At 54.2% G+C, this 27,324-nt stretch overlaps 1 protein-coding gene across 1 annotated transcript; it reads right to left on the bottom strand.

Annotated features, from left to right (window-relative positions):
• Window positions 1–4,560: 4,560 nt before the first annotated feature.
• Window positions 4,561–12,017, bottom strand: UPK3A (uroplakin 3A). The gene is made up of 6 exons (XM_011374969.2): window positions 11,894–12,017; window positions 10,733–10,888; window positions 9,089–9,368; window positions 7,470–7,552; window positions 6,246–6,378; window positions 4,561–4,786 (listed from the first exon to the last, which is right to left on the bottom strand). Exons 1-6 carry the CDS (start codon window positions 11,943–11,945, stop codon window positions 4,627–4,629), a joined length of 864 nt encoding a protein of 287 aa, XP_011373271.1. The 5' UTR covers window positions 11,946–12,017; the 3' UTR covers window positions 4,561–4,626.
• Between the last annotated feature and the right edge of the window lie 15,307 nt (window positions 12,018–27,324).

Raw genomic sequence — 27,324 nt, 5'->3', positions numbered from 1 at the left:
TGGAACATGACCTCTGACCTCAGGAGCTGTGAGTTAGAGATGGTAGGGATCTGAGCAAAGCACCACCTCCTCCAGGAAGCCCTCCTGACTTATCCAGCCCCGGTTGGGTGGGGAGGAAGTCCTACCTCTGGCTTCCTACAGCTCCTCTCGCCTGACCTGTGTGTTGAAGGCCAGACCATGCTCTGTCCAAGGCTCTGCGCTCACTTTTCCTCTGCGCATTCCTGTTCCTTTGACCAGAAGGGTGGCTCTGAGGTTTCCTAAGCCTGGGGTTCTGGGTTCCATTAGATTGAATTGAACGGCATCCCTTTATGATTGACAGGATCTCAGGGAAAAACTCACCTGTTTTGGAGCAGCCTTCTCAAGCATTCTGACTCCTTTGGCACATATGAGGTCGGCGGAGCCCAGAGAGGTTACTTCCTGGCCCCGAGTCACACAGCATGTCTAACCCTGCTGTGTGATTAGCTACCCGTGAACCATGACTGGGGCGGGAGGGAGGTGAAGCGGCATCTGAGCGGAGGTGGGAAGCCCCCTCGGCCCTGGGGAGGGGCACCCTTCAGAAGCCGAGAAGCCAGCTAGAGAAATGGCTTCTGTGGGAATTTATAATTAGAGGTTTCTGTGAAGCCCGAGTCCAGCGCCTCCCACCCACAGCCACCCACTGCTTGGCTCCTTCTGCACAGATTGGATAGAGCTGGTTGGAAGTTGGCAGAGGTTTGTGCCCCTGCCCCACCCACGCCAGACTCTGAAAGATGACGGCTCACCCTCTCTCCCCGCCCCCCACCCCGCTCCCAGCTGCATGAGGTTGAAGCCACACTTGACAGGGACCAGTGGAAGGAGGAGGGGCTGTTTAGTCTGCAGACACGTGGGCGTTGGGGGAGGGGACACAGTGGGTAGACTGTCACTGCCTCAGTGACAGCAAGGTTCTGGGACCGAGGGAGGGAACAAACACCAGAGGCTAGGTTCTGCTGCCACGTGACGGTCAAGGCGGGGCTGACAGAGTGGGCCAGTCATAAACAAACTGAACCCGTGAGTCCCTGTTACACTCAGACAGCAAAAGAAAGACGAGCGAAATGCCAGCTCTTTGCGTTCCTCGTCCCCCAGACTGACGCTGCGACACGGTCCTGCAGCCGGCAGCCGAGCCCCAAGGAGGGAAGGAAAACCAGGCAGGGAGCCTCACACCTCATCAGAACTGAGATGGGAAACTGGCTCACCGCTGCCTCGCAGGAAGATGCGGTGGCTGGTGGCACACATCCGTGTGGCAGCACCTCGCAGGCCCCCTGTGCTCCTATGTCCTGGGAAAATCACGGGGCATTCCCCCAAGACTCAGAGCAGCTGCGGGGAAGCCTCGCTTGAGTGGCCGATGTGAATATGTACCAGGGCACTGGCCCACCAGCTCGGAGCTGCTCCCCTCCAGGGACAATCAATCCTAAAATCTCAGTGTCTGCAAAACAAGGTTTATTTCCTGTTTGCTCGACATTTTGCTCCACGTGGCTCCTTTACTCAGGGGCCCGGACGGACAGAGCAGCCCCCCAGTCGGGTGTAGTCTCATGCTAGAGGATGAGGGTGGCAGGCTGGCTCTTGCATAGCTGCTCGGAAGTGGCCCCCAGCTGGCTCTTGCATAGCTGCTCGGAAGTGGCCCCCAGCTCGTCCCGTGACAGAACCTGATGACGGCTGGCAGAGCAAGCATAACCCTTTGAAAGTGGGCGGCAGTGAATAATTGGGGATAACTATGCACCTGTCCCACTCGAATACCTCCAAGCCCGATATCTGCTGCCTCTTTGCCCCCCAGAGCTGCACGCCCAGGTGCTCTTCGCCCACTACCCAGCCCCCCCTGCTACATCATAAGCAGCTTCTATTTCACTCACCCCGAAGTCCCGATGCCTCCAACCCAACCTGTTTGTCCCCATTCTGGTCGAGGGCCTCACCAGGTACTCAGTGGCCCTGGCCCCAAACCCAGAAGTTGCTCCTGACTCCCTTTTGCCAGACTCCTCCCTCCCCTGGCCACGTGCTGCGCTGGGAGGCAGGGGTGGGGGTGGGGGTGGGGGTGTCTCACAGAAAAAGGTCCAAGCCGTAACCTGCCCTCCGGCTCAGTCCAGACACTGCTTCGGACAACACAACTGAGAGCGGGGGCGTGGGGGTGGCGTGATGGAGGGAAGACGATAATGAGGGCAGACAGGTGCCGTCCAGCTTCACCCCCATGACCTCACGCTGGGTGCGTTCCACTCGTGGCCCCTTTTTCACAAATGAGGAAACCGAGACTACAGGAGACGAGGTGGCTCACCCCAGGTGTCCCGGCTGATAGGTAAATGAGACCTGTGTGGCTCCAGAGGGGCTGTGCTTTACCCATGAGACCAGAGCCTCTCCCGACGGCATCGTCTCATCAGGCCAGAAGAGGAGACTCATGCTCCCTGGGGAGACGACACTCGTCCTCCAGGGAGCTGCGTCCTGCCGGAGCAAATGCACGGAGCATTCGTTTGCTCACTTTCGCACGACCCTGAAACACCTGCCCATCTGTGTTCAATCAGTTTGATCCCTTTAGCGTTTGCGTCGTGAACTATTGTTAAAATTTCTCAGTAGCTGGAAGTTTGTGTTCCCAGGGTCCGGAATAACCAGGCCAGAGGAGAGACGGGTACCGGCGAGCTACTCCCATGATGTAGAGGGGCTCAGGTTACCTGGAGGTCCTGCATTTCGAGTGGGGGGACGGATCCAGACCAAGGGACACCCAAACCTATAGCACAAGTATGGAGGCTTCTTCACGGCAACCACAATACTCCAGCAGGCTACGCGGCTGGTGGGAATGCAAAATGGTGCAGCCGTTGTGGAAAGCAGTGTGATGATTCCTCATAAAGTGACACACAGAATGACTGTGTGACGCAGCAATGCCCCTCCCAGGTATGGCCCCGAGACGACTGAAAGAGGTCTGCGAACAAACACATGAACGTGCCTGTTCACGGCAGCATGGCTCCAAGTAGCCAAAGAGTGGCCCAGTCGCCAAAAGTGAAAACCAGCGTTTTCACTCAAATGTCCATCAACCATGAATGATAAATCCCGACAGTGGAATATTATTCAGCCACGTGCCACAATGTGGGTGAGCCTCGAAAACATCATGCTAAGTGAAAGAAGCCGGGCGCGAAAGGTCACATGTGAGCGAGTCCACGGATGTGACATGGAGTGAATGAATCCATAGAGAGAGGACGCAGACTGGAGACCGTCAGGGACTTGGGGCGGGGGAGGGGGAAACGGGCTGTGACTGCTTGACGGGATCACGGCTTCCTTTCGGGGGTGATGACGATGTTTTGGAACTAGATAGGGGTGGCGGTTGCACAATATAAACGCCACTGAATAATTCGCTTTAAAATGGTTAATTTTGTTATGTGAATCTCACCTTAATTTAAAAAATAAAATAAGCACGGGCACGCTATAAGAGAGTGCAGACTTGCATGAGTCTGTGACGAGGGCAGACTTCAAGGGCGCTTTGCCCTTCGTATACTGCTGGAGTCAGGGTGACGGGCTGGCTGGACTGCCCAACAGGCGACAGGCGGTGGGCTCTGGAGAAGGAGGAAGTGGCGATTCCCGTGCTGCGGATCCAGCCTCCTGGGGCCTGGAAGACGGTCTCAGGGATGCGGGAGATGGTGCCGGGCACGGAGCAGCACCCACCACTCCTCCCTCCCGTTCCCACTGCCCAGGGACTGGCTCCTCTAGGCTCCTGCGCGCCACCCCCCCGCCACCCCAACTGACCATCAGCTGCTTTGGCTGCTCCTGAACCACCCCCCTCGCCCCCGCTTTCCGGCTTCTTCTCACGGCCTCTGCCCCCTGCCTCGGATCCCCCTCCTGGACCTGTGCATGTCTCAGTGTCCGTGCCCCGGAGAGCCACCGGTGCCCTGGGAGCTGTCAGCTGGTCCTCTGCTTTAACCGGCCCGGTTCTGACAGACGTCCCTTCGATGGTGGGAAGTGGGACTTGTTTTGCATGTCCTCAAGAGGGAAGCTGCTCCCAGCTCAAAAGACAGAACTGAGTCATCCGAGGGGAGACCGAAGACTGGAGAGCCCCTTCGTCCCCAAGCGGACTCTGTGGCCCGCAGCCTTTTCTGTCCTCCCACCGGGACAGGAAAGCTGTGAAGGAACCCAGGCGTGCATGGCCTTGAAATGAACCGTTTCCATCAACCGGTTTCACAGATGAGGAAGCTGAGCCCCAGAGGGACAGAGGTGACTGTGGGTGAGTTGCCAGCAGAGCCACACCCAGGCTGCTGTTTGGTTTCCAGATTTCCAGTACCTTGCAGCCAGCAAACCCCAAACACCACCTAATAAATGCATATTCTCACGGGTCACCCTAAAGTTTCCGTGAGATGACCGGGGAGGCGCTGTTTCCCCATTTCACAGGGGGTGGTCAGACCGCCAGGTGTCCTGAACAGTCCTCTCCCACCCTCACCCCCGTCCCCCGTCCCCGCCCCCTAGAGAAGCAGCTCAACCCCTCAGTACCCCTCGTTCATTCACCTCCTCACTCATTCATTCTGTGAATATTCATTCAAATCAAATTCTTGGGGAGATTTTACTGAAATTGTTTTCTGCAGTTGGACCGACGGGCCCTGTGTCGCCTTGGATGGGGCCAGGGGAGGAGGTCACTGCCCCAGCTCAGTCCTGGAGCTTGCTGGCGTACACCTCGGCCCTGTCCAGGGGCGGCCCCCGGTTCACAGACGTGTACGAAGCCTCCGAGGTCCCCAGGGACTCGAGGGTGGCCTCCTGTGTGACCTGGGAGTTGTACGTGGCTTCCCCATCAGAATTGCCCGTGTCTCTGACCAAGGGGACAAAGAGAGCCAGGGTTAGGGACTCGGAGCAAGCCCAAAGCCCTTCCACTGGCCAGGCACCTTTCGCTTAGACATTGCTTTCACAGATGTCGTCTTAGGCATTCACTCAATAGACCTGTCTTACAGAGCGCTTACTGCGTGCCAGGCCCTGGGACAAGGACGGTGTCACCCTTCTGGAGCTATGTCAGCGAAGACAGGCATTCTGGGCATTTGACAGGAACCGCTGGGGCGTGTTTGGGGCAACAGCGGGAAGTGTGGTGTGGCCGGAGCTGGGCTTGGGGTGGCAGGAGCGGTAAATGGAAGAGACAGGATGAGGCAGATAACGGGACCTTAGGTGCCAGATTAGGGTGTTGCCCAAAGGGAGGGAAGGACATGACTGTGTCCTGACTGCTCCCAGGGCTGGCCAGACAGACCAGTCTCTTGGTGGCTAATCTCATCTATTATCTGTATTTTTATTAGTTTAAATGTCAGAGGCAACTTGATCTCCAAGTTCACTGCCTCCTCCCCATCCTCCACCCACCCACGTCCTCTCCTGCCTGGCTGTTTTCTATGTGTCCACTTGATTTCACCTATTCTAAGAAGCTGTTCCACCTGCTTCCCCACTCCCCCTGGGACAGGCACCTGTCTTGATTCTCGAAGTCCTCTGGGGCTCCCTCTCTCTCTCTCTGAGAAGCACACTGCATGTGACTTTTCCATCCATCCCTGTCCTGATGAGAGTTTGCTCCTGCTGTCCCTTCCTCCAGGAAGCCCACCTTGATGCTCCAGGCAGGATCTGGATTCCCACAGCAACTGTGGGTGCCTCGATCCACCCCCTGCTCAGTCCCCCCAGGAATGAATGTGTGCCTGCCTGTCTTCCCACCAGCAGCCTGTTAGCTGCTCTGGACTCCCCATGGAGACTCCAAATCCTTATCCAAATAGACATTACTCAGAGCCGTTAGTGATGGAGCCAGGAGACTAGGTCTCGGTCCTGGCTCTGTTTTAACTGGCCGTGTGACCTTGGGCCGCTCTTCTCCCTCAGGCCTCAGTTTCTCCATCTGTACTGCAAGCAGGTGAATTATAACGACAACAAAAGCTATTACTTGTCTAGTGCCCAGGTGCTGCCCTGAGGTTGGTAGGGATTGTTTCTCTCGACCTTCACAGCTCCACCGAGGGGGCGACATTTATCAGTAACTCCATTTTCTGGAAGAGGAACCTGAGGCCTAGGAGGGTCAGATACTCGCCCTAGGTTGGGCGACTGTGTCACACGTGGGATCTGCCCACAAAGCCCCTGTCTCCCCAGCTGACCTTGACCCTGGACGTCCTCAGACTCAGCTGCCCTCTCCCTGGGCTCCACCCAGAGCGAGAGGCAGCTCCTTCGCCCAGGCTCTCCCCGGCCTCAGAAGACCCTCCCAAGGAAGCGTGTCCAATGTGCCCCCGAGCCCCGCCCTCCAGCTGCTGGGTACTCACACGAGACTGAGGACGATGGCGCCGGCAAAGCCCAGGAGCAGGAAGCAGGGCAGGGAGGCCAGGATGGACGTGATGACGACCATGCCGCCACTCCGCCGGCCCGGCCACGTGTCGATCGCGGAATACGGGGTGACTAAGGGGACACGGACCCATCACGCCCCGGACTCTGCACCCTTGGCCTTCTCCCAGGGATGCACAGGGTCCCCCCAGCCCTAGCGGCCGCGAGTCCCAGGGAGGAAGTGGGGACCCAGGTCCATGACTGTCTCTCCCCAGCACTGAGGGGCAGTTTTCTTGCCTGTCCCCACCTCCCACTTCCCAGCATTCTCTTGTGTGTGTCTGGTCACTTTTAACTGTCTCTTTACATAATTTTAAATTATCGACTGACTCTAGTTCTCCGGTTAGATGGATGGGATATGGATTATAAACTATGAAAGGTGAAGCCAAGGGCCCTGGTCTAATGGACCCGGGTGGGCCGTGGGTCTCCCTCCGCTCTGGCCTGTGTCACTCTTTAGGAACCAAGTGAACAAACAACGTATAGGTCCTACTGTGAGCCGACCCCTTTCCAGCCGTTGACCCACGCAGACCCCACAGGACCCTCATTCTGCAGTGTGCTCACGGCAGCTGAGGGAGACGGAGTCCCGTTCAAGGGCACTCGGACGCCAGGCTCACACCCATAGGTCTGTCTGGCCGTGGAGGGGATGCTCTCCCCACAGCCTGACCGCAGCCCCAAGACAGCTGGGCCTAGTGCTTTTGTCTGGTCACCGGAAGGGACCCTGCTGGGGAGGCAAAGCACCGGGTTCTTCCTGCCTCTTCTCAGATGTGGGATCTGAGGGCCTGCGGGGCTCACGCAGCCGTGAGGCTCAGAGGCCGGGCGAACACCTGGGCCTCAGAGCCTCCCGCTTCTGGCGAAACCGTCCAGGCTCTGTGGGAAAATGAAGAACAGCCAGGGGAGGCGGGCACTCCTCCTGCGCCCACGGCTGAGCCCACCTCTGGGACCACTTCAGTGCTTATGGTGTTTGTTGCTGTGAGGATTCAACGAAGGGGCTGTTTAGGCTCTAAATGCAGGATAAACTGCACAGCCCTTGGAGGATGAAGTTTCGGGTTAAATTATTTTAAGATGCATTTCCTCATAACCCGGTGTCTGGGGAGACTTTTTGGAGCGACGACCTGAGTCCACATTCCCAGGGTCCCTGAAGACTGGCCCCAGCCCACCCTAGCACTTACGCCGGTTGGTGCGGACGGGGTCCGACCACAGGGTCTGGTCCTGTACCAAGCCGGTGGACATGTTGACAAGGACATACTTGAATCTGGAAGGAGACGGATCGAGGATGACTTCTGTCCATCCTGTGAGCCCCGGTCACAGGGAGATGGGAGGTATTAGGATGGCCGGGCGGGGGGACAGAGTGGGGACTTCTAGGAGATGGAAATCTAGGCGTCCACAGGGCGGTGCTGGACTTTGCATTGGCACCTGGCCACAGGTTACTGCCCTGGACCTTTTCCCCAGCTCTGATGCCATCTCCTCCAGGAAGCTGGTAGCGTCAGAGGCTTCCTCTAGGCTCTCCCCTTGGGAGCCCCCTCTGTTTCTCTATGCTGCACGTGTAGCATATTTCTTGAGTATTGACCCATTTGTCCCCAATTTTTGCCTTTCACTTTTCCCAGTCTGGTCCTTGGTATCACAAAAAAAGACAAAATAACAACCACCACCACCACCACCACCACCACAACTATTTCCACCCCACTGCTCTGGGATAAGGGCTACATTTTATATATAGATAAAATGTATAAAGGAAGATCAGGCAATACAGTACCAAATACCCACAGCTGACTTAAAATCAGTTTCAAATGCTGAATGTTCTGAAAATTAAGGAATGGACAGCCTCTAGTTCAACACGAGAATAAAGTGAAGACCCTTAAAATCTCTGTAGCATCCACTGTTCTGCCTAATCCCTCACCTCTCTAGGTTTGCAGGTGACAGTTCTAGAGGCTGGGGTCTGCGCCTGTGTCCGGGAGGCGGGGTGGGCTTTGCCATTGAGTTGGAGGGAGAGGGTAAGAACGAAGTTGGAGGGAAGGGTGAAGAGTGGGGCAGAGGAGACTGAGGACTCGTGTCCTGCATGGTGGCTGAGGTCAAAGGAGGGCCAAGCCATCAAAGAGGATGGCAAGCGAGTGATGGCCTGGCCCCCGAGTGCAGCTGAGAAGGGACAGAGACCCCCACCCAGGCGTCTCCATGATAACAGGAACGGCTTTGAAACCAGCTGAGACCCTCTGGGGCCAGGCCATGGGTCCGGGATGAGCCCCCGAGCTCTGCACAGAGAAGATGCTGGGGAAACGCCTGTGGGAATGAATGAGGGCCCCCCTGGGGTGGGGTGGGCCGGAAAAAGTGTGCTGGAGGGAGCAGGAAAAGGCGGAGGATCAGGTGGGAGCTGGGAAAGCCTTCGGTGGGGCTCCGGTCCAGGCTGGGCCCCAGCTTGTCACCAGGTGACCCCCTTTCCTCTCTGCGCCACAGTTTCCTTTCCTGTCTGATGAAGCGGGGTTGGGTGCTAAGTGCCACCTCGGTGATGGACCAGGACCAGGTGCATAATTTGCAGGGCCCAGTGCAAAATAAAAATTCAGGCCTCTTGTTTAAAAATTAAGAGTTTCGAGATGGCAGAGCATTTAGCCAGGAAGGGCCCTTCTGAGTACGGGGCCGGCCCTGTGCTCAGTCACGTACCCAGGAAGCCCTTTATAGGATCCAGGATGGTCCTAGCACATAATAGGCTCTCAGGATATGTGCCTCACACACTTCACCAGCTCTGAGTCTTCCCGAGTTGGGGCTGGGCACAACTGCCCCAGCTGCCCACACCCACCTGTATTCCGTGGCCGCTGCCAGGGGTGGGTTGCAGACGCCCTGGAAGTTGGGGTCAGACAGACAGGTCTCATTGGCGCCTACCCTAACCAGGTATGCATTCAGGATGTTCGAGACCTGCGACACATCCCCTACTGCATCCAAGTTGGGCAGGTTGCTGCAGGGGTGCAGGTCAAAGGCGGAGGCCTTGTACGGGCCTGTCCTCCCTCCGTCCATTTGCTGGAACGTGGAGCTCAGCGGCGCCTTGGTGTCATCCTGCACAGAGGCGTTCCTGGTGCTGGCTGTAGAGACAGTGCCGGCAGTGAGGTTCCGGGCCACCCCAGCTCAGCCGCTTACTCGGTCAATCATCAAACGTCCCTGAACAACCTCTTTGAGCCAGCACTGTGCTCAGGGGGCGGGCACGGGGCAGGCTTCCTGCACAACGGAGGTAATGGACGGGGGCGGGGGGCTGCCCTACTCCGGGCTCTGTGTCCACCTCATCTTGTCACAGGCCTGTAATCCCCCCACCCCGACAGACCATTGTCATTTCCTCGCTGGACCCTCTCTCTTCCGTGAAATAGGAAAGGAGGGTCAGACAGTACTGGGGAAACACGTCGGGGCAGGGGACGCATGGTGGACCCTAGGTCTCTTCCTTACTAGCCGGGTGATCTCGGACAACCCAATTTACCTCTCTGGACCCCAGCCTGTGAAATGGGAGAAAAATACCCCACAATGCCCACAGACAGGACACAGGTAGACAGGCGGTCCAGTAAATGATGGATGAAAGAACAAAATGACCCCAAGTGAGCTGCTGTAAATGGCTGATTGCTGGAAACGTAAGAGCTTGTCATTGGGTTCCTTCTCTAGGAAGCCCAGGACGGCTGTGGGCGAACGGGCGAGGGCTGGGCCCCAGAACCCTGATCTTGAGCCATCACAGGAAGGACTTAGGCTTGAGGCCAGGGAGTCTGGATTCGCTCTCCGGGCCTGGAGCTCTGGTGCATCAATCACCTTTCTGAGTCCTGTTTCTTCGCTCTGTGATGGATGTCATGATACAGTTGGCCCTTGAACAACGTGGTGGTTAAGGGCACGTTTGAAAATCCGAATATAATTTTTGACTCCCCAGAAACGTAACTACTAACAGCTCTCTGTCGACTGGTCACATAAACAGCCAATTAACACATATTTTGTATGTTATACGCATTATATGCAGTATTCTTACAATAAAGTAAGCTAGAGGAAAAGAAAGTGCTATTAAGAAAAGCATAAAGAAGAGAAAATACATTTATAGTATTTATTGAAAAAAGATCCTCAGATAAGTGGGCCCATGCAGTTCAGACCCGCGTTGAGGGTCCACTGTGTTATCTTGCAGGCTGGCTATAAATATCAGCTCTAAGGTGTACAAAGCACCTGGTACGATGTAGGTACTCAGTGATCGGCACTGTTATGATTTCTTCCCTAGACCGGATGTCCCTCCAGGTCAAGAACACATCTGTGACTACAGTGCCCAGCCCAGGGCTGGCCCAGAGTGGACACAGTGCAAGTTGGTGAGGTGCATGGGGCAGTTTAGTTACAGGGACCGGGCATCCCTCTATCTGCCTCCTTCCCTCCTCCCTGCAGACAGGTCAAAGCCCCTTTCGGCAAAGCCAAGGGGGAGCAGGACCCTCACCCGAGGCAACCAGGACGTAGAGGTAGACCTGATGGGGGCCATAGAGGGTTGCTGTGCTGTCAAATATGCAGAAAGGTTTCGCCAAAGCCACAGTGGTGAGGGTGGGGTTGTTGGTGGCGAAGGTCACGCTGGCCAGTTGGGGCTGGAAGTTCACACCTGGTGGGTGCAGTGAGAACAGAAGCTGACTCCCGGCAGAACTGTCCAACCCATGGGCACCCATGCCTTCCGCCCGAGACACACGCACACACATCTCTGCATGCAGTTACTGAGCACCTGCTGTGTGCCAGGCACCAGGCCTCACCCTCTCCATGGGCCATCTCAGGAACCTGCCTCAGATATGGGCAGCACGCTGCCCCCACCCAGCCACCCTGGCCAGGAACCAGGCAGTCCAGGTCCTCTCTCTCCCCTGGCAGACATTCAGTCACCAAGAACCCCACTGCCCCTCCTAGGCATCTCTCCACCCGAGTCAGCTAAGTCTTGGAGTCTCACCCTCTTCACCTAGTGACAAGCCCTCCCCCATCCTCTGCTCCCTAACATGCCAATCTGACCGAGTCACTCTCCCGCTAGGCCCCATCCATGGCTCCCCACTGCCCTCCGATGCAGTCCAGTCTCTCTGGAGGGGCAGTGAGGTCCTGAAGTCTTGGGCCTTGCTTTATTGGGCCTCCGGCCTCAGCTGTATGCACACCCCCTCCACCCCAAGCTCCAGCCACATGGATGGACAACGGACGGTAAGGAGGTTCCCAGCATAGACAATGCCACCTCCCTTCTCCCCAAGCCTGCCCATGTGCCCCTTCACCTAGACTGTTCCTCCATCTCCCCCAGTCCGGGCATCACTGTGAGTCTAGCCCAGGGCCTTCTCTGCTCTCCCGCACACCCATCAGAGGGTTCTGTCCTCCTCGAGCCCTGGAATCCCCACTAGACGAAGCTTATTAATCAATGCTGGCTATTATTAATATGTGGGCCCCCAGAGCCCGCCCAGGGCCTGGCACACAGCAGGCATCTGGACCTATTGCTGGACTGAACAAATGAAGTTCCCGTTCCCAACGCCCCTTCCCATCCAGGCTCCTCTCAGGACTCCTCTGAAGGGTCAGGGTGCAGGCCACGCCCCAGGACACAACTGCCCGCCCTGGGCACGGCCCCCTCCGCTCATCATCCACTTACCAGAGCAGAGCCGCAGGAAGCCGAGAGCCAGCAAGGCGCAGAGCGAAGGCATGCCTGGGACAGACCGCGACGGCGCGCGGCGGGCGGTCTAGCCGGCAAGCGTGCACCTGCCTCTCCCTGGCGGCTCACCTGCGGGCCCGGGGCCCGCCCCCGGCGCGCCCCGCCCCCGCCCGCGCCGGCCAATCCGCGGCCTCTCGCGGGTCATTTGCATACGCCCCGCCCCAGGCTCCCTGGCCCGAGAGGTGCCCCAGCGCGCTCATGCTTCTGAGCCGTTACCAAAGCGGAGACCTAGGCAGTGACTTCTCCCGCGTCTGTCGCCTAATGAGACCTTAGGGGCAAGCCACGCCTCTGTGAGCCTCGGTTTCCATACTGTAAAATGAGGATGCTAATTCCTACAACTTTTTATAGAGACCCTAGTAGGTACCAGACACTGGGCTCTTGAGATGAACCTGAACCGGCTTAACCAGTGAAAGTGCTGGCATGGAAACCTTGAAGTCCTGGGTCTGTGAGCTGTCTGGAGACCTGTGGTGTGACCCCGCTCAGGTCACAGGTTCAAGGCCAAGGCTGCACGTGCACTCCCTGGATAAAAACAAATCATCTATAACAAACACTATTATAGTTAGTATGACAATGAAAGAAATTCGAGTTATGGACCGTGTATCGGATAATAATATAGATTAGATGTTAAATCTTTTAAGCGTGACCGTTGCATTGCGATTACGAAGAAGATGCACACTGGAGTCTTAGGGGGAAAGCGTCACGCACCGCACACGCGTGCCCACGTTTGTGGAGTGAGGGAGGGGGATCGAGAGATAAAGCAAGGGCAGCACGACGTTAACGACTGGCAAACGTGGGTATTCATTGTACTGCTCTGGAAACGTTTCTGTCGATTCGAAAGTTTTTGGAGGAAAAATGTCGGACGAAAGAGATTCCATGCTCAGTGGGAAATGCACAGTTCTCTCTGGACCTTAGTTTCTTTGTAAAATGAGGAGCTCATTCCAAGAGTGAATAATCAGATCCTTATCTCCAGGGAACAGAAAATGCCCCAGAGTTAAGGAGCTCTTGAGCACAGGGTTAGGTTTTCCTCCAAGAATATTTTATGAACTGACATTTCTCATCCAACGATGGTTTGTGAACGTGGCATTTATCGAGGCCGGCAGAGTTTTCTCTCAGGCTCACCCTGAGAGAAATCACTGTGAGAGGAAGAAGGCCCAGGAAGCCATCCTCTTTCCCAAAACTCAGCAGTTTCAGATGAAAAAAACAAACAAAAAGTCCTCTGCTCTCTTGCTTTGTCCAAATATGGAGAGAACATTTAGGGGGAGGAAGGGTTTAAAATAATAATCAGCTAAGGCCCAAACATATTGTGCAAAAAAAGAAAGTCTCGGGTTTATAAACAAGTCCCCTCTTCACAGATGCTGACTTTCGTCTGGCGTATTCTGGAGAGGGGGACAGTGCAGGAGAAATGAGTCACTGTGGCAGATTCACGCGGAAGATGCCCACGCGAGGCTGCACGGAGCGAAGCGGGCGGAAAGAGCCCCTGACACCTGCCACTGTCCCCCAGCTGCAGCCCAGTGTCCCACGTGGACACTCCCAAAAATTTTGGCAAAAAAATTTTTTTTGCTCCTTGTTGATCAAGTGAATTCCGGGACACTGGGCTTCGGTCCGACTTAGATCTATGTCTACCCCTCAGTCCATTGGACCACCTTTCTGAACCCTGGCCCAGTTGACACGCTCCTCAGAGGCCACGGAGCAGGGTGTGCTGCAGTGTGAAAGGTTACGCGAACCCCAGCCCGGCACCCGCCTCCTATGACTTCGAAACCTCCGGTGATTTATGGGTTGGAAATTCTTGACCCAGAAATGTCTCTCCAAGGGTCAGAGAGGTCGCAGCCTATTTCCACGACTCTTTTCTTTAGAAGTCGGAGACATCGCAGGTACCCCTCCCACCCCACCCCACCCCACCCCCAGCAAGCACTTGCTTTCAGTGCTTGCCACATCCGAGAGAACCTAGAAGCCACGCTTTTCTGCACATTGAGATTGTCACTTTAAAACAAAACAAAATGCAAGCAAAGGAACCCGAGCTCTCTAGGGAGCTCACTCGCCTATCTCCAGCTCCAAGTAGCTCTGGAGGCAGCTCCTCCAAGCCCCAGCCACCCTCTGCACAGTATCCTCTGGGTGGTCCCGAAGGGCCCCAGCTCTGGTTCTCTCTGTGGCGGTCCCTGGCCCTTTGCAGTAAAGTGGGGGCACTCGAGGGGCCCCCTTGCGGAGTGGAGGCATGCAGTGCAGTCGTGGGGTTAACGTGCTCCGTGACTTGGGCGCTGGCAGCATCGGGGTTGGCACTGTCTCTCCATGGCCTCTGGGCCATCGCCCTCTGCCCGGCTCTATCAGGCTAGTCGTGCCCCACTGGACATTGGCTCCCTAAGCTCATCACACTCTCTCGTGCCCTTTATGGCTCCAAGGACGAGGGCTTTCACAGGGCTCCCCACTTTGAAATCCACAAGTGATGCTTTCTCAAGCCCCCTCCCCCACCTGCTGCCCTGAAGCCCTTTTGGCACATGCTGTGCCCACTGCCAGAGGCATCTGTGCTCCCCACTCCTCCAAGCGAGACCCCTGTCCTCCAAGGCCCAGCCCAAATCCCCCCTCCTCTAGGAAGTCTTCCTCCCGTGTCTTTCCAGCACAGGACCTGCGTGGCTATGATGACATCATGCTGGGGGTGTGTTGTACTCCCCCAAACCCCAGAACGAGAGCCCCTCCTGGGCCACGGCAGGTCCTCGGTGTTCCGGTGACGCCTGTGCCCTGTGCAGGGCATACGCCCATCAGTATTTGATGAATGAATGAGTGAGAGAATGTTTAAATTACTGTAAGTAGAAAAGCTGCCAGGTCGGCCCTGGCTCACGCCAGGTGCTCCCCTAGGAGTCGTAGCCCGGCAGGTCAGCGTCGGCAGAGGCTGGAGGAATGCCCACGGCGTGCGCGTGTTTCGAAGGCTGAGCCGCCAGGAATTTGCTGATGAATTGGCTGTGGGGTGTGGGTAAGGGGGGATCAAGGGCGGCCCCACGCTCTGGCCCGAGGAACCAGAGGGACGGGGGTGCCCCTGACTGAGGTGGGAGGTTGTGGGGAGAGGAAATGAGGGTGTCGGTTCTAGACCTTCTAATTCTGTTTTACAGCTGAGGCTCTGGGTCACAGAGAGACAGGGTAGCTAGGCCAAGCCACCCAGAGCTCCGCGCAGTGTCAGCCTCCAGCGAGCCTCCAGCGAGCTTTCCGCTCCCGACAGCGGCCACTGTGGGTCTGTGAGCCGGTTCTCTAACCAGGCAGCCATCCTTGGGCTTTTGCAAATTTGTGGAGGAAGGGGCAGCTTCTCCCACCTGGTGATGCCTGAGCGGTGGCAGGAGGTGGGGACACCAATTTACAACCTGAAGTTAACAAAGGTACGCTAGGGCTACCAGCTGTCCAGCCTTGCTCTGGGCACGGGGGAGTGAGGGCAATTGGAGCCGCAGCCAAAGAAGCTTTTGGGGCCCCTGCCTAGAAGCCGAAGGGCAGAGAAGAGGCCGTCATTCTCGCTGGCCCCTAGCCTTGGGGGAAGCTGAGGCGGCACCGGTTGGGCTGTGGCAAACTGGTTTGTCTGTCTCTGGAATGAAGCCCTGGTTAGACTCTAACCTCCACTATCTGCGTGATCTGCAGGCTGTCGGGCATGGGGGAGCCTTTCCTGCCTGGCCGGGGTGTTGGCTCAGAATTGATCTCCCTCCACCACATGCCACACGCCACACGGGCCACCAGCCGCTTGCCCCACACTGGCCCCTCTCCCCAGCCCACCCTGGATGAGAGCAGGCCCTGGTTCAGCCCCCAAGCACCTCCTGTCTGTCACCTCCCTTCATCCCCGCCCCAGCTTGGGGAGGCTTGGCCTCACCCCCACTTTACAGAGGAGAAAACAGGACGTAAACGATGTGACTTTCCCCACCTCCCCATCCCCTGCCAGAATGTGGACCTGTGTCCCCAGGAGCCAGTTCTGCTCACGCTCTGCTACACTGAGTGTGTGTTTCAGGGTTCTGGGTGGCGGTGGGGGTGGGGGGCGATGGGCGCTGTAAATGGAGGAGATGGGTGGGTCACCCCCGGGCCAGGGTAGTGGCTGGACACTGGGAGCCTGGACTCTAAACTTTGATCTGATTTGATAACTGCTCCCTCCCAATCCTGTCCATTGTGGGCACTTCCCTGTCTCCGTGTGCATCTGGCTCCGCCCACGCAGTCTGGTGGGGAGACACAGGCCTGCCTGGAGGCCTGGAGGGGAGAGCCGGCTCTGCCCCTTCTGCGGCCTGTCCCAGCTCAGATAAAGAGCAGCTCTGACTTCATGCTTCCTGACGTTGCCCTTAGGGTCGTAGTGCCTGCATTTTAAACACCCTGCCAATAACTCCAGCTCTAAAATGAGTCCTCACCCAGGGGAATCACTTCATAAATTACATAAATGTCTAAACTCTATGCTGTACACCTGAAATTAAAATAAAATAATATTGAGTGTCATCTCTAATCGAAAAACAAAAATTAAAAAAATTAAAAATGAGTTCTCTATTTTGTGTCCCCATCCTAACGTAACCCCCTAACAGCCACCGTCCTAAAAGGCCGGACAAGCTAGTTCGCACGGCTTCCCCGACAGACCCCAAGGGGAAGCCAGGAGGCATCAGGTTATGCCCAGGCCTGCTGTCAGCCAGGCAAGCTGTGGCCTTGGGCAAGTCACCTACGTCTTCACGCTACATCCTCATTTGAGGTCGTAGACTCTCGATCATGGCTCTAAGGATTCAATAAGCTAATGTATCTGAATAGACATTTTCCAAAGAGGACATACAGATGGCCAATAGGTACATGAAAAGATGCTCAACATCGCTAATCATCAAAGAACTGCAAATCAACACCACAATGAGATATTACCTCATAGCCATTAGAACAGCTATTGTCAAAACAACAAGAACTAAGTGCTGGAAAGGATGTGGAGCAAAGGGTGCTGCTGGTGGGAATGTAAATTGGTACAGCTGCTATGGAAAACAGTATGGCGATGCCTCAAAAAATTAAAAATAGAATTACCATATGATCCAGCAATTCCGCTTCTGGGTATTTATCCTAAGAAAATGAAAACATTTAACTTGAAAATATATACACATTCCTATATTCATTGCAGCATTGTTTACAATATTCCAAGATATGGAAACAACCCGAGTGTCTATCAATGGATCAATGGGTAAAGAAGACGGGGCACAGCAGCAATAAAAAACAATAAAATCTTGCCATTTTCGACAACAGGAATGTAACTACAGGGTATAACGCTAAGTGAAATAAATCAGACAGAAAAAGACAAGTACTGTATGATTTACTTGTATGTGGAACCTAAAAACCAAAACCAAAAAACCCAAAACAAGCAGATATATAGCTCGTAGGTACAGAGAACAGATTGGTGGTTGCCTGAGGAGGGAGAGGGGTCGGGGGACAAAATGGGTAAAGGTGGTCAAAGCACACAACTTCAGTCACAAAATAAATCAGTCATGGGATGTGATGTACGGCACGGTGACTACAGTGAGTGATACTGCTTTGCATTTTTGAGAGTAGCTTGGACAGTGGGGTCTTGAAAGTTCTCGTCACAAGAACAGATGTTAACTGGACTTATTATGGTGCTGTTTGCAATAGATTTTTGCAATATGTACAAATATCAAATTACTACACTGTTTACCTGAAACTAAGATAACGTATTTCAATAACAAATAAATAGATGAGCTACTGTATATCACGAGGACTCAATAGTGAGGATTAAATCAGATGATATACGTCTTGAGTACTCGATAAATGAATGAATGAATCCTGGGTGTTTGCTTGTTTGCTTGTTCAGCAGAATCTTACTCCAGACAAATAATCCCACCGGAGAATTTAGAACACCAGGGGGCAGGTGGAGGGTCTTCTGGGGAGAAGCTGGCTTCCGCTGCTCCTCGAATCAATCCATATAGTTGAGCCTCTCCTTTCTCTAGACCTGCAGTGTCCAACCATAGCCACTAGACACGTGGTGATTTAAAGTTCATTCTAATTAAATACAATTAAAAATTCAGCTCCTCAAGGGCATTCGCCACATGTCAAATGCTCAGTAGCCACATGTGGCTGGCGGCTGCCACCATGGATGGTGCAGATTCCTGTCTCTGCAGAAGGCTCTGCTGGACAGTACCGTTCTAGAGGTCAGGATAGTCGTCCTGGGGGATCGCGCTGGCTGGGATAAGAGGCGGGACAAACGGAACTGACTATGAGGATTGGAGGCTCGTGCAATAAAACTTTTCATTAATTCCTTCCTTCAGAAGAATATGCGTTTGACAAGTGTTATTAAGTGCTTGCTCTTGTGTGCTGGGCATAAAATTATTCAAACAATTATGGGGGGAAACAGACCCTGCCCTCAGGACGATTTCTATTAGGAAAAGGAGAGCCATTCGTCAAATAAAACCAGGACGAGATAAGAAGAGGCTCAGGGAGTGTAGAACAGGCACTTGGACTCCTTCCGTGCCCGCAGGAAAGACCAGTCAGTGCAAAGGCCCAGGGGCAGAGGGCCGGAAAGCTGAGGATCGGCCTGCAGGCTGGGAGGGCACGGTCCTCAGAAGTTACAGACAAAGGTCATGGGATGGGGATGAGAGCCAGAGAGCCAGGTTACTGAGCGTCTGTGGCCACTCAGGCCCTAAGCAAGGGAGGAGGAGACGGGACTTCCACCCCAGTGACCGGTGAAAGCTGCGTGGGGTTCCCAGCTCCCAGATTTATTCACCTGAAAACCATTTCTTTAGTGGTCATTCTGGGATCATAGGTGACTTAGGGGACCCCTTGTGCACTGTCCTCAGAGAAGGAAACAGTGGAGGACATTGTGGACAGGGCCCCAGAAGTCTGTGGGAGCCCAAGGAAGACGCCTGGCCCAGCGTGAGGCTCGGGAAGGCTTCCTGGAGGCCGCGGTACCAAACTGGGACTTGTAGGTCTTCCTACGGAGACCACATGGGTTGGGCGGGAGCCCCCAAAGTAGGGCCCGCTTGCCGAGTGCGCCGCCCCTCCCCGAGGCCGCTTCGGGTCGCCGGGCCGCCCGGCTGCCCATTGGGGCCGCGCGTGGGTGTCGGGCGCCCCCTGGCGGCGCCCCCGCGGACGGTTCTGCAGGGAGGGGGCGGTGCTGGGAATATGGGACCACGCCCACCCCGGGGCTGACTTTCTTCTGATTCTGGTCTATTCGAATCAGAAGAAAGAGAATGGATTTTTACGTGGAAGAAAATATGTTAGCATATAATTCTGACATTTATCTTTATAAAATAGTTTTCGTTTATTGTGAAGGAAGGATCCCACAAAGGCAAAAGTGCCCAGGGTCCGAGAAAGACATTCTGAGGTGTCTTCTGAGCCCGCCCTCTCTGACCCAGGCCCTCCGAAATCAAATGGGTGTGAGGACTGGGGAGTTTGGGAGAGGGACGATGGCCAGAGCAGCGAATGCGCGGCGGGTGGAGGCTGCCCCCGCGTCCGAGTGTTCAGCAGCATCCACGAGTCACCATTCTCTGCCCTGTCCCCAGGCAGACACCACGCCCGGTCTTTTTCCAAAGTATTCAACAAAGCTTAATGAGCACCTCCTGTGTGCCAGACGGGACACCGTGACCAGGCAGCGGATGAGACAGAAGCCCTGTGCTTACAGAGGCCTCGTTTTCGTGGGGACAGTCAGTCCACCAAGGAAGGCCTCTGGGGTCAGGGGGGACGAGTGCTAGGTAGGAGGCTGGAGCAGGTGAGCGGGGAGAGTAATGGCGGACGGGGTGCTTTTGCGCAGGTGGTCAGGGAAGGACGTTTGAAAGAAGGGCAGAGGGAGGGAAGCAGGGAAAGACTGGGAAGAGCCGTGCAGGCGGAGGGAACGTGGAGGAGGCTGGAGAGACGAGGGAGGGCAGAGTGATAGGCGATGAGTCAGCCAGGGGCAGGGGTGCAGGGCAGGGGTGCAGGCCTGGCAGGCCCCTGGGGGGTGGGGCGGTGGTCCTCTGTGTGGGAGCGGAGAACCCCTATTAGAAGGAGCTCCCGCTACTGGGTGGATGGCAGGCTGGCTCTGGAGTGCAGGCAGGGAGCTCAGCTGCAAAGCCACGCAGTGGCCAGGGGCACGTGTCCCCTTCCCCTCGTCCCCGCCCCCCACCTTGGGCCTCCTCTCTCTCCTAGGCTACCCCACTGACTCCTCCCAGGTCCTCCTACTTCTGGCCCTTCCTTCCTCCATGTATCAGCGGGAATGGGCCAAGTGTGGACTCATGCGTGCTGATGTCCCATCTCATTCTTTAGGTCCCGTAAGGTCCCCTGGTGCTCCCAAGGTCAGCAAGTACCTTCGAGCTTCCCGGAGACCAAACCACAAAGGGAAATAGAGTCCGTTCGTTTGATTTGCTCAGTGCACAAGAATAGCGAGGAGTCAAAGGTAAATGATTCCTTTGACTCCCCCAAATTCCTGGCCTCTCAAGGGCCCGCGGAGTGAATTTGGTTGAACCGCGAGAGCACAGAGCTCCAGGCTGTTTCTGGATCACAGGAAGGAACCTGGTTCTAGAGCCTTCGAGGATTCACGTTTCCTGACTGATCTTGCAAGTTAGCCGCTCTGAGAAGGAAGAGGCGGAGAGAAGGTGTATCCTGGAGAAATCCTGGACTATTACGGCCTAGAAAGCATCGAGCCTGCCTCCCCCTTAGAAATGGGGAAACTGAGGACTTCTTTTGCCGCCCAAGCCCACGGAAGTCCTAAACTCTATCTATAGACCCCAGGATGTGGAGTTGGAGCTCCGTCCCATGACGAGGCAGGAATCAGCACCCTCGGTGAGCGGGACAGCATCACCCTGAAGGATAGACGAGAGCATCAGTGAGCAGAGCCAGCAGAACATCCAGGGCCAGCAGGGGCGGGACCGGTGGGGCTTAAGCAGGAGGGCAGTTTTCATCGATAGCCAGCTAGGTAGGGCAGCGCGGAGGGCCTGAGCAAAGTCTGAGGGTCAGAAGGCATTCTATGGTCAGAGGGTCGCACCACATGTGTGGCCTAGGGCAGGCCTCACCTCTCTGGGCCTCCGACCCCAAGCTATGCAATGCGGGCACTGAACTGGAGGCCTCCTAGGGCCCTGCCAAGTGCTCACACTCTACTGACTGCATCTCATTTTCATCTCTGGTAAGGAAGGTCTTGACTGCCAATGTGCCACTGACATTCACCCCTTGGTTTAGTGAGGCTCACATGTACCTCTGCTTCCATCACGACCCACTGACGGACAAGGGACAGAATCCCCTCTCAGCCGGCTTCGGCAGGAAGGCGAGAACATCAACTCCTGAAATTGGAAAAACTCGGCTTCGCTTTCCATCTCTCAGCCCACATTCCTCTGCGTGGGCTCCATTCTGGGCCAGTCCACCCCTCCCGCCACTGAGGCGGCTGCCTGCAGCTGTCCCCGTAGCAGCCCAGAGTCTCAGGACAACCAGCGTCCCCGGATTGGCTCTGATCGGACCAGCCTGAACCAATCGCTGTGGCCGCAGAGATGCTGGCTCAAGTGCTCACTCCGTAGGGGCCGAATGGGTGGGCCCCCGAGGAAATTCCGGGTCCCTCTTAAGAAGAGGATGGAATGGATGCTTCGTGTGCAAAAGTAGCAGTGGGTTGAATTGCGGCCTCACGGTGTCCCCCAAAGATATGTCTCCTTGGAAGCTGTGTATGTGACCGACCTTAAAAAGTCTTTGCAGATATGATGAAGTTACGGCTGTTGAGATGAGAGCATCCCGGGTTTAGGCTGGGCCCTAAATCTAACGTCGAGTGTCCTTGTAAGAGGGAGGCAGAGAGAGATTTTGAGCCAAAGAGACACAGAAGGGAGAAGGCTATGTGACGACGGAGGCCAAGACTGGGGCGAGGCAGCCCCAAGCCAAGGGGCTCCCGCACCCACCAGAAGTGGAAGAGGCAAGCGAGGACCCTCCCTCAGAGCCTCTGGCGGGAGTACAGCCCTGCAGACACCTTGACCTCTGACTTCTGGCCTTTGGAACCGTGAGAGAACACATTTCTGTTGTTGAAAGCCCCCTAGTTTGTGGTCACTTGTTACGACAGGCACGAGACACCAACACCCATCCCGGTCTCGCTTAGGAAGCACCATAAGCAGAATCAAGTTGTGACTCCCAAGGGTTAAGCGTCTATATTGGGGGAGTGGACCTCAAGACATGCCAAAATTCCTCTTTAATCCAGCCTTTCACCTGCCACTCCCAGGATGCACCGCTGCTCCCAGCACCTCATCAAGAAAGGACAGAGATGGGTGTAGAGCTGTTGGGCTCTAAACCTTTGTCAACGAGCCATCACAAGGTAGGCGGAGAGAATAAATATATCAATGTGACTGAAGTGAGACCAAGATCTGCAAACACAAACACCGCCTTCTGCAGGCTCATGGGCGCATATCCCAGCTACTCTGCACCCTGGCTGTGCGTCTCTGAGTAAGTCACTTGGCGTCTCTGAGCCTCAGCTTTCTCACCTATAGAATGGGGATGAGAACGGTACAATCCTGCAGCTCATGTGAGGGTTAAACGAACTGGACACAATGGACTCAGCACCCAGCTGGGGTGTTTAAGAAGCGCTGTCTCCATTCCCCGCTCCACCCGCCTCGAGGGAACAATGAGTTGCTAATTTTCTTTCTTTCATTCAGCATTTACCGTCTACAGGGCCGGCCCCGCTGGGGGCTGAAAGGAGAGGGCCATTGTCAGGCCTTTGTTGGCCTGAGTTGCTCTTGCTTTGGAGGCTGTGCCCACATCATCTCAGACATGAATGCATCCTTATCAAATGTCATTGTTCTCAAAAAAAAAAAAAAAAATTCTGATAAGTTTTTTTATAATTTTGCTCTTGAATCACTTGACTACCTGACTCTGCCTCTGATGACCACCTAACCTTTTGGAGGCTTATCTGCCTCTGTGCATCTGGCTTATCTGCAAAAGAGGGATCTGAGGTCCCTAAGTCACAGAACGTTGGCATTTGTAAAGTCATAAAACAGTGCCCAGCCCATGGTAGGTCCTGAACTCGTGTTTGCTGAATAAGGTAAAAATACCAGTAACTTGTAAGTTCTAATGTCTTATCGACTACCCAGAAGTCTCAAAATTCTTGCCACGTAAGAAAACCTAACCCACAAAGAGGTTTCAAATGTAGTGAAACTTTTGCAAATAAATCAAAAATAAAGACTACCTAATGTTATGTCTTATAAGTATTTAGTCAAACATCTATTCATTTTAATTTTGCCCTTTTATTTTTGCATTTTCAGTAATACGCATGTTGGTTGTTCATACAATTTCTATCGCCCAAGGCACTGCAGGCCATGTGTTCCCAGACAAAGGAAAGAGAGAGCCTGGAATAGCCATGGAGAGGAAGGTGAGCTCCCTAGCTCAGCCCCGGCTCGCCCCGCCTGTCCTCCCATGATGCCGGGGTGGGAAGGGCCCAAGGGGACATCCAGCTCAGCCTGCTCATTGACAGGTGGGAGGCTCAGGGCTCTGGAGCACAAGGTGCAACGTGTGTTGGCACCAGGTCTCCTGATGATCATTTAAACGTCTTTCCCTGTTTCATCTGCACCCACATTTAGCCTGCCCACCTCATCCTCGGGTCCCTGCAATGGTTCTTCCTGGCACCGACCTGCTGTCTTGCAATTCCATAAAGTGGGGTTTCACCTTTCAAAATTTATCTCATCCCATGACCATTCTCCATGGGTTCTTCCTTCCCGAAACCAGAAAAGAGATGAATTAATGGCATATGGCATGTGTATTGTTGTCTCTTCTCTCTCGGTGGCAGTGGGTTTGAATCCTGACTCCGGGTCTAACTCACTGTGTGATTTTGAGCATTACTTAGCCTCTCTGGGCTGTCTCATCTGACGCATGAAGACAACACTATTTGCCTCCCAGGGCTCAGGATTATACTTGTTCACGTTCTTGACTTTTCTGGCATGAGGCAGTTCCTCAAGAAATGTACGTGTCTTCCCAACCCCCATCCCCATCAGGCTCTTCCTCTTTCAGAATCTCCTCTGAATCCTTTATTCTCATCAAGGTTTTGGTGCCTAAGAATAATTCACAGGTTATCGCCTCCAGGGGAATTTTAGCAGAGATCTATTAAAAAAAAAAAAATGGAAAGCTAGAGGTGGAAATTCTGACAACAGCAGAGGATGAGAACGTATTTTGGGGGGTGGGATAGTGGAAAAGGGGCTGATGGGTGGGAGTAGGGAGGTGGTTGGATCTTTTCAGGTAGTTCTCTTACCTTGGTAGCAGGTAAGAAAAAATCCAGTGTTGGAGGAGCTATTGCAATCTAGATCAGGGCAATGGGTGGATTTAATTTTCCAGAAGAAAAAAACGGCTAAGAAACAAGAATTTCCAGCAAAGGAGAACCATGAGTCATAAGGAGGAAGCTGCTAACAACACACTCACATGACCTCCCGAAGTATTTTGACAGATGATTATCAGGGGTACCTACAAGAACCTTTGGATCCGCCCCTGGGAACCCGTGCTTATCAACCCAAGGTGGGGCTTTTTTTACCCGACCTCTGCTAGGCGAATTGACTATCTTTTCTCCTTGGGGACCAAGGAGAAAAGATAAACGATTGGAGTCCAAGTGTAGATTTGGAGAACATGAAGCCAGGAAGGACCTCGGCGACCGTCCCATACCACCTGCCATTATACGGACAGTAAACTGAGGCTTGGAGAAGAGAAGGTTGGTGGCCACAGCTTCTCAACTGCACTGGCACCTTGTCCACCAAGTCCTTGGGCCTTTCAGCCACTTAAAAAAAGGGAGAAGAGTTCTCTGGGAGCATTGCTTCTTAATACTCACTGGCTCTTTGAATAAGATCAGCCCCAAATGTATACACATAAAACATGAACCATCGACGCCGTTGTCACAATCACACACACACGAGACTGGCGTTTAGGCATACCATGCCCAAAATGAAGCAACTGACCGATTACAGCAGTTGGCTTGTGGTTCGTCTTTCTTTTTGCTAAACTTTGCTTTATTATTGCTCTAGCATTGTTTGCAAAACAAACCTCAAGGAAAGAAGTGCTTGATTCCCTGCATTTCAGGGTTGCTCATTGTATTTTCTATCAGCACCATAATAACAACCAAGCACATGCCTTAAAACGACACGAATGTTTCATCTCACAATTCTTTCTGCAGAACTGGGGTCTCACGGAGCTACAACCAGGCTGCAGGCAGAGCCGTTCCTTCTGGAGGCCGTGGGGGAAAATCTGTTTGCTGATCTTCTCCAGCTTCTAGAAGGTGCCCGCGTTCCTTGACTTGTGGGCCCTCTCTCAATCTTTGAAGCCGGCAACATTGCATCCCTATGTGTCTTCTTTCGTCCCAACGTCTGATGACAGCCAGAAAACTATCTCCGATTTTAAGAATTTATGTAGTTTGGGCTCACATGGGTAATCCAGGATAATTTCTCCATCTCAAGGTCTGTACCCCAATTACTCCTGCAAAATCCATTTTGCCATGTAAGGTGACATAGTTACAGGTCCCAGGGATGAGGGTGTGGACATCTTTGGGTGTGGACATCTGTGGGGGCCATTAGTCTCCCGACATACCTTTTTTTTTCCCCTTGATGGTCTTTCCAAGTGCATTTCACTTCTTCATAGATAAGAACATTTTCATTGTAATGGGAAATATGCGTAAACCAGAATTTTTTCAAGGATTTCAAATCATTTTATTTTTAATTCTACTTTCTGTTCTAAATATTTTATTACTTTTTAAAATTTTTATATTAGTTTCAGGTAGACAGTACAGTAGTTAGACATTTACATGGTTTATGAAGTGGTCCCCCCAATTACCCTAGTGCCCATGTGGCTCTACATGCAGCCATTACAATGCTTCGACTGTGTTCCCTATGCCGTACTCTATGTCCCCACGACTATTTTGTAATGACTCATTTGTACTTTTTCATCCCTTTACCTTCTTATTCTGACGATCTGTATATAGAAAAGTGCACAAATCATAAAGTTACAGCTTGATTAATTTTTATAAACCGACCAACACCCATGCAGTTGGCACCCAGATCGAGAAACAGAACGTGGTGGGTGGCCCCAGAAGCCCTGCTCACGTGCACTTCAAGTCCAAAATATGCCTTAACATTTGTCGACACCAAAACATCCCCTACGTGAGCAATACCTGGAGCGTTACTGAAATGGAAAGGAGAGAGCCCCAGCCCTGCTCATTTATTCATTCAACGAATATTTTCTGGCACCTGTCCTGGGCTGGATGCCAGGAAATACGGCTGAGTTGATCCGATGCTGGTCCTGTGGCACAGGATCTGTGGAGGCAGCCACGGGGGTCAGGTGGGGTGCGGGAAGGGAGTTCGTGAGGCAGATGAGAACACAAATGTGTGGGCCAAGCCTAACTAGAGGGCTTTCCAGAGAAAGCAGGGCGAGTGTGGCAGTGGAAAAGAAAGGCTTTTCTCAGACAAGGGGCACAGCATGAGCAAAGGGGTGGCCGTGGGGACAGGCAGAGCTCGCTGAGAGTTTGGGGAAGTAAGTGGGGTATGACCATTGGCCTTGTCAGCCTCTGAGCCCTCGTGCGGCCTGTCCCATTTCCCGCTTCCCCGGCTCCAGTCTCAGCCCTTCAGACTCAGAGCTGGAGGTCTTACCCAGCAGGTCACTGTCCTCATTTCACAGACGGGGACGCCGGCCCATAGAAGACATACCCACGGCCAATCATTCGCTTGACTAATTCCCCCCTCACACCGCACTTCTTTACAGAGCCCCCACCCCCGCAGCCCCCCAAGCCTGGCACTGGGGGACACAGAGCAATCAGACACAAAACTAGAGGTGAGGCCTAAAGCAGGATCCAGACCACCCGTTTCCTTCTTCAGGGCTGCTCGCATTCCCCACAGTCCTAGGCCTCCTTACTGCCTCTTCCAGGAAGACTTCCTTGCTTCCCTTTTAGGCCTCTAACTCGTTCTTCGTTCATCCATCTCACATTTATTTATTTATCGAGCATCTACCATGTGCCAGGCAACCTTCTAGGCGCTGGAAATACAACTGTGCGGAAGACAGACCCCTTCCTCCGTGGGGAAGTCAGACCACAAACCACACAGCGTACAGTGTGCAGTTAGAGGAGGCAGCTCTGTGCTGTGAAGGAAAATAAAGAGGCCAGAGAGGGAGGGAAGGTGGCGTTTTAGGTGAGGTAGTCAGGGAAGGCTCTTTGAGGAGGTGACACTGGGACCCAAAGGAAAATGAGGAAGCAAGTTTTACAAGGATGGGGGAGGAGGGAGGCTCAACCTTCCTTGATGGATCTGAGAAACGGGGCTAGCGTGACTGCACGGGGATGATGCTGGAGACTCAGCTGGCTGGGACGCTCAGCACCGCCTCTCCATGTCCTCCTGGAAGGGGCCGCCAGGAGTGCGGTCTTGGGAAGGCCTCTGGCAGCTTCTCCCTGGGTCGCTCTCTGTCAGCAGAGGCCAGCACACGGATCC

The sequence above is a fragment of the Pteropus vampyrus genome, unplaced genomic scaffold (genome assembly GCF_000151845.1).
Source record: "Pteropus vampyrus isolate Shadow unplaced genomic scaffold, Pvam_2.0 Scaffold257, whole genome shotgun sequence".
Lineage (NCBI taxonomy): Eukaryota > Metazoa > Chordata > Mammalia > Chiroptera > Pteropodidae > Pteropus > Pteropus vampyrus.
Note: the sequence above shows the minus strand (reverse complement) of the source record. Positions and strands in the feature narration are given on the sequence as shown.

Coding starts and splice junctions, on each gene's coding strand:
- UPK3A (XM_011374969.2), bottom strand. CDS start 11,945: ATGCCTTCGCTCTGCGCCTTGCTGGCTCTCGGCTTCCTGCGGCTCTGC. Junction 10,889..11,893: donor CTTCCTGCGGCTCTGCTCTG/GTAAGTGGATGA, acceptor TGCACCCACCAG/GTGTGAACTTCCAGCCCCAA. Junction 6,379..7,469: donor CCCCGTCCGCACCAACCGGC/GTAAGTGCTAGG, acceptor GTGTCCCCTTAG/TCACCCCGTATTCCGCGATC.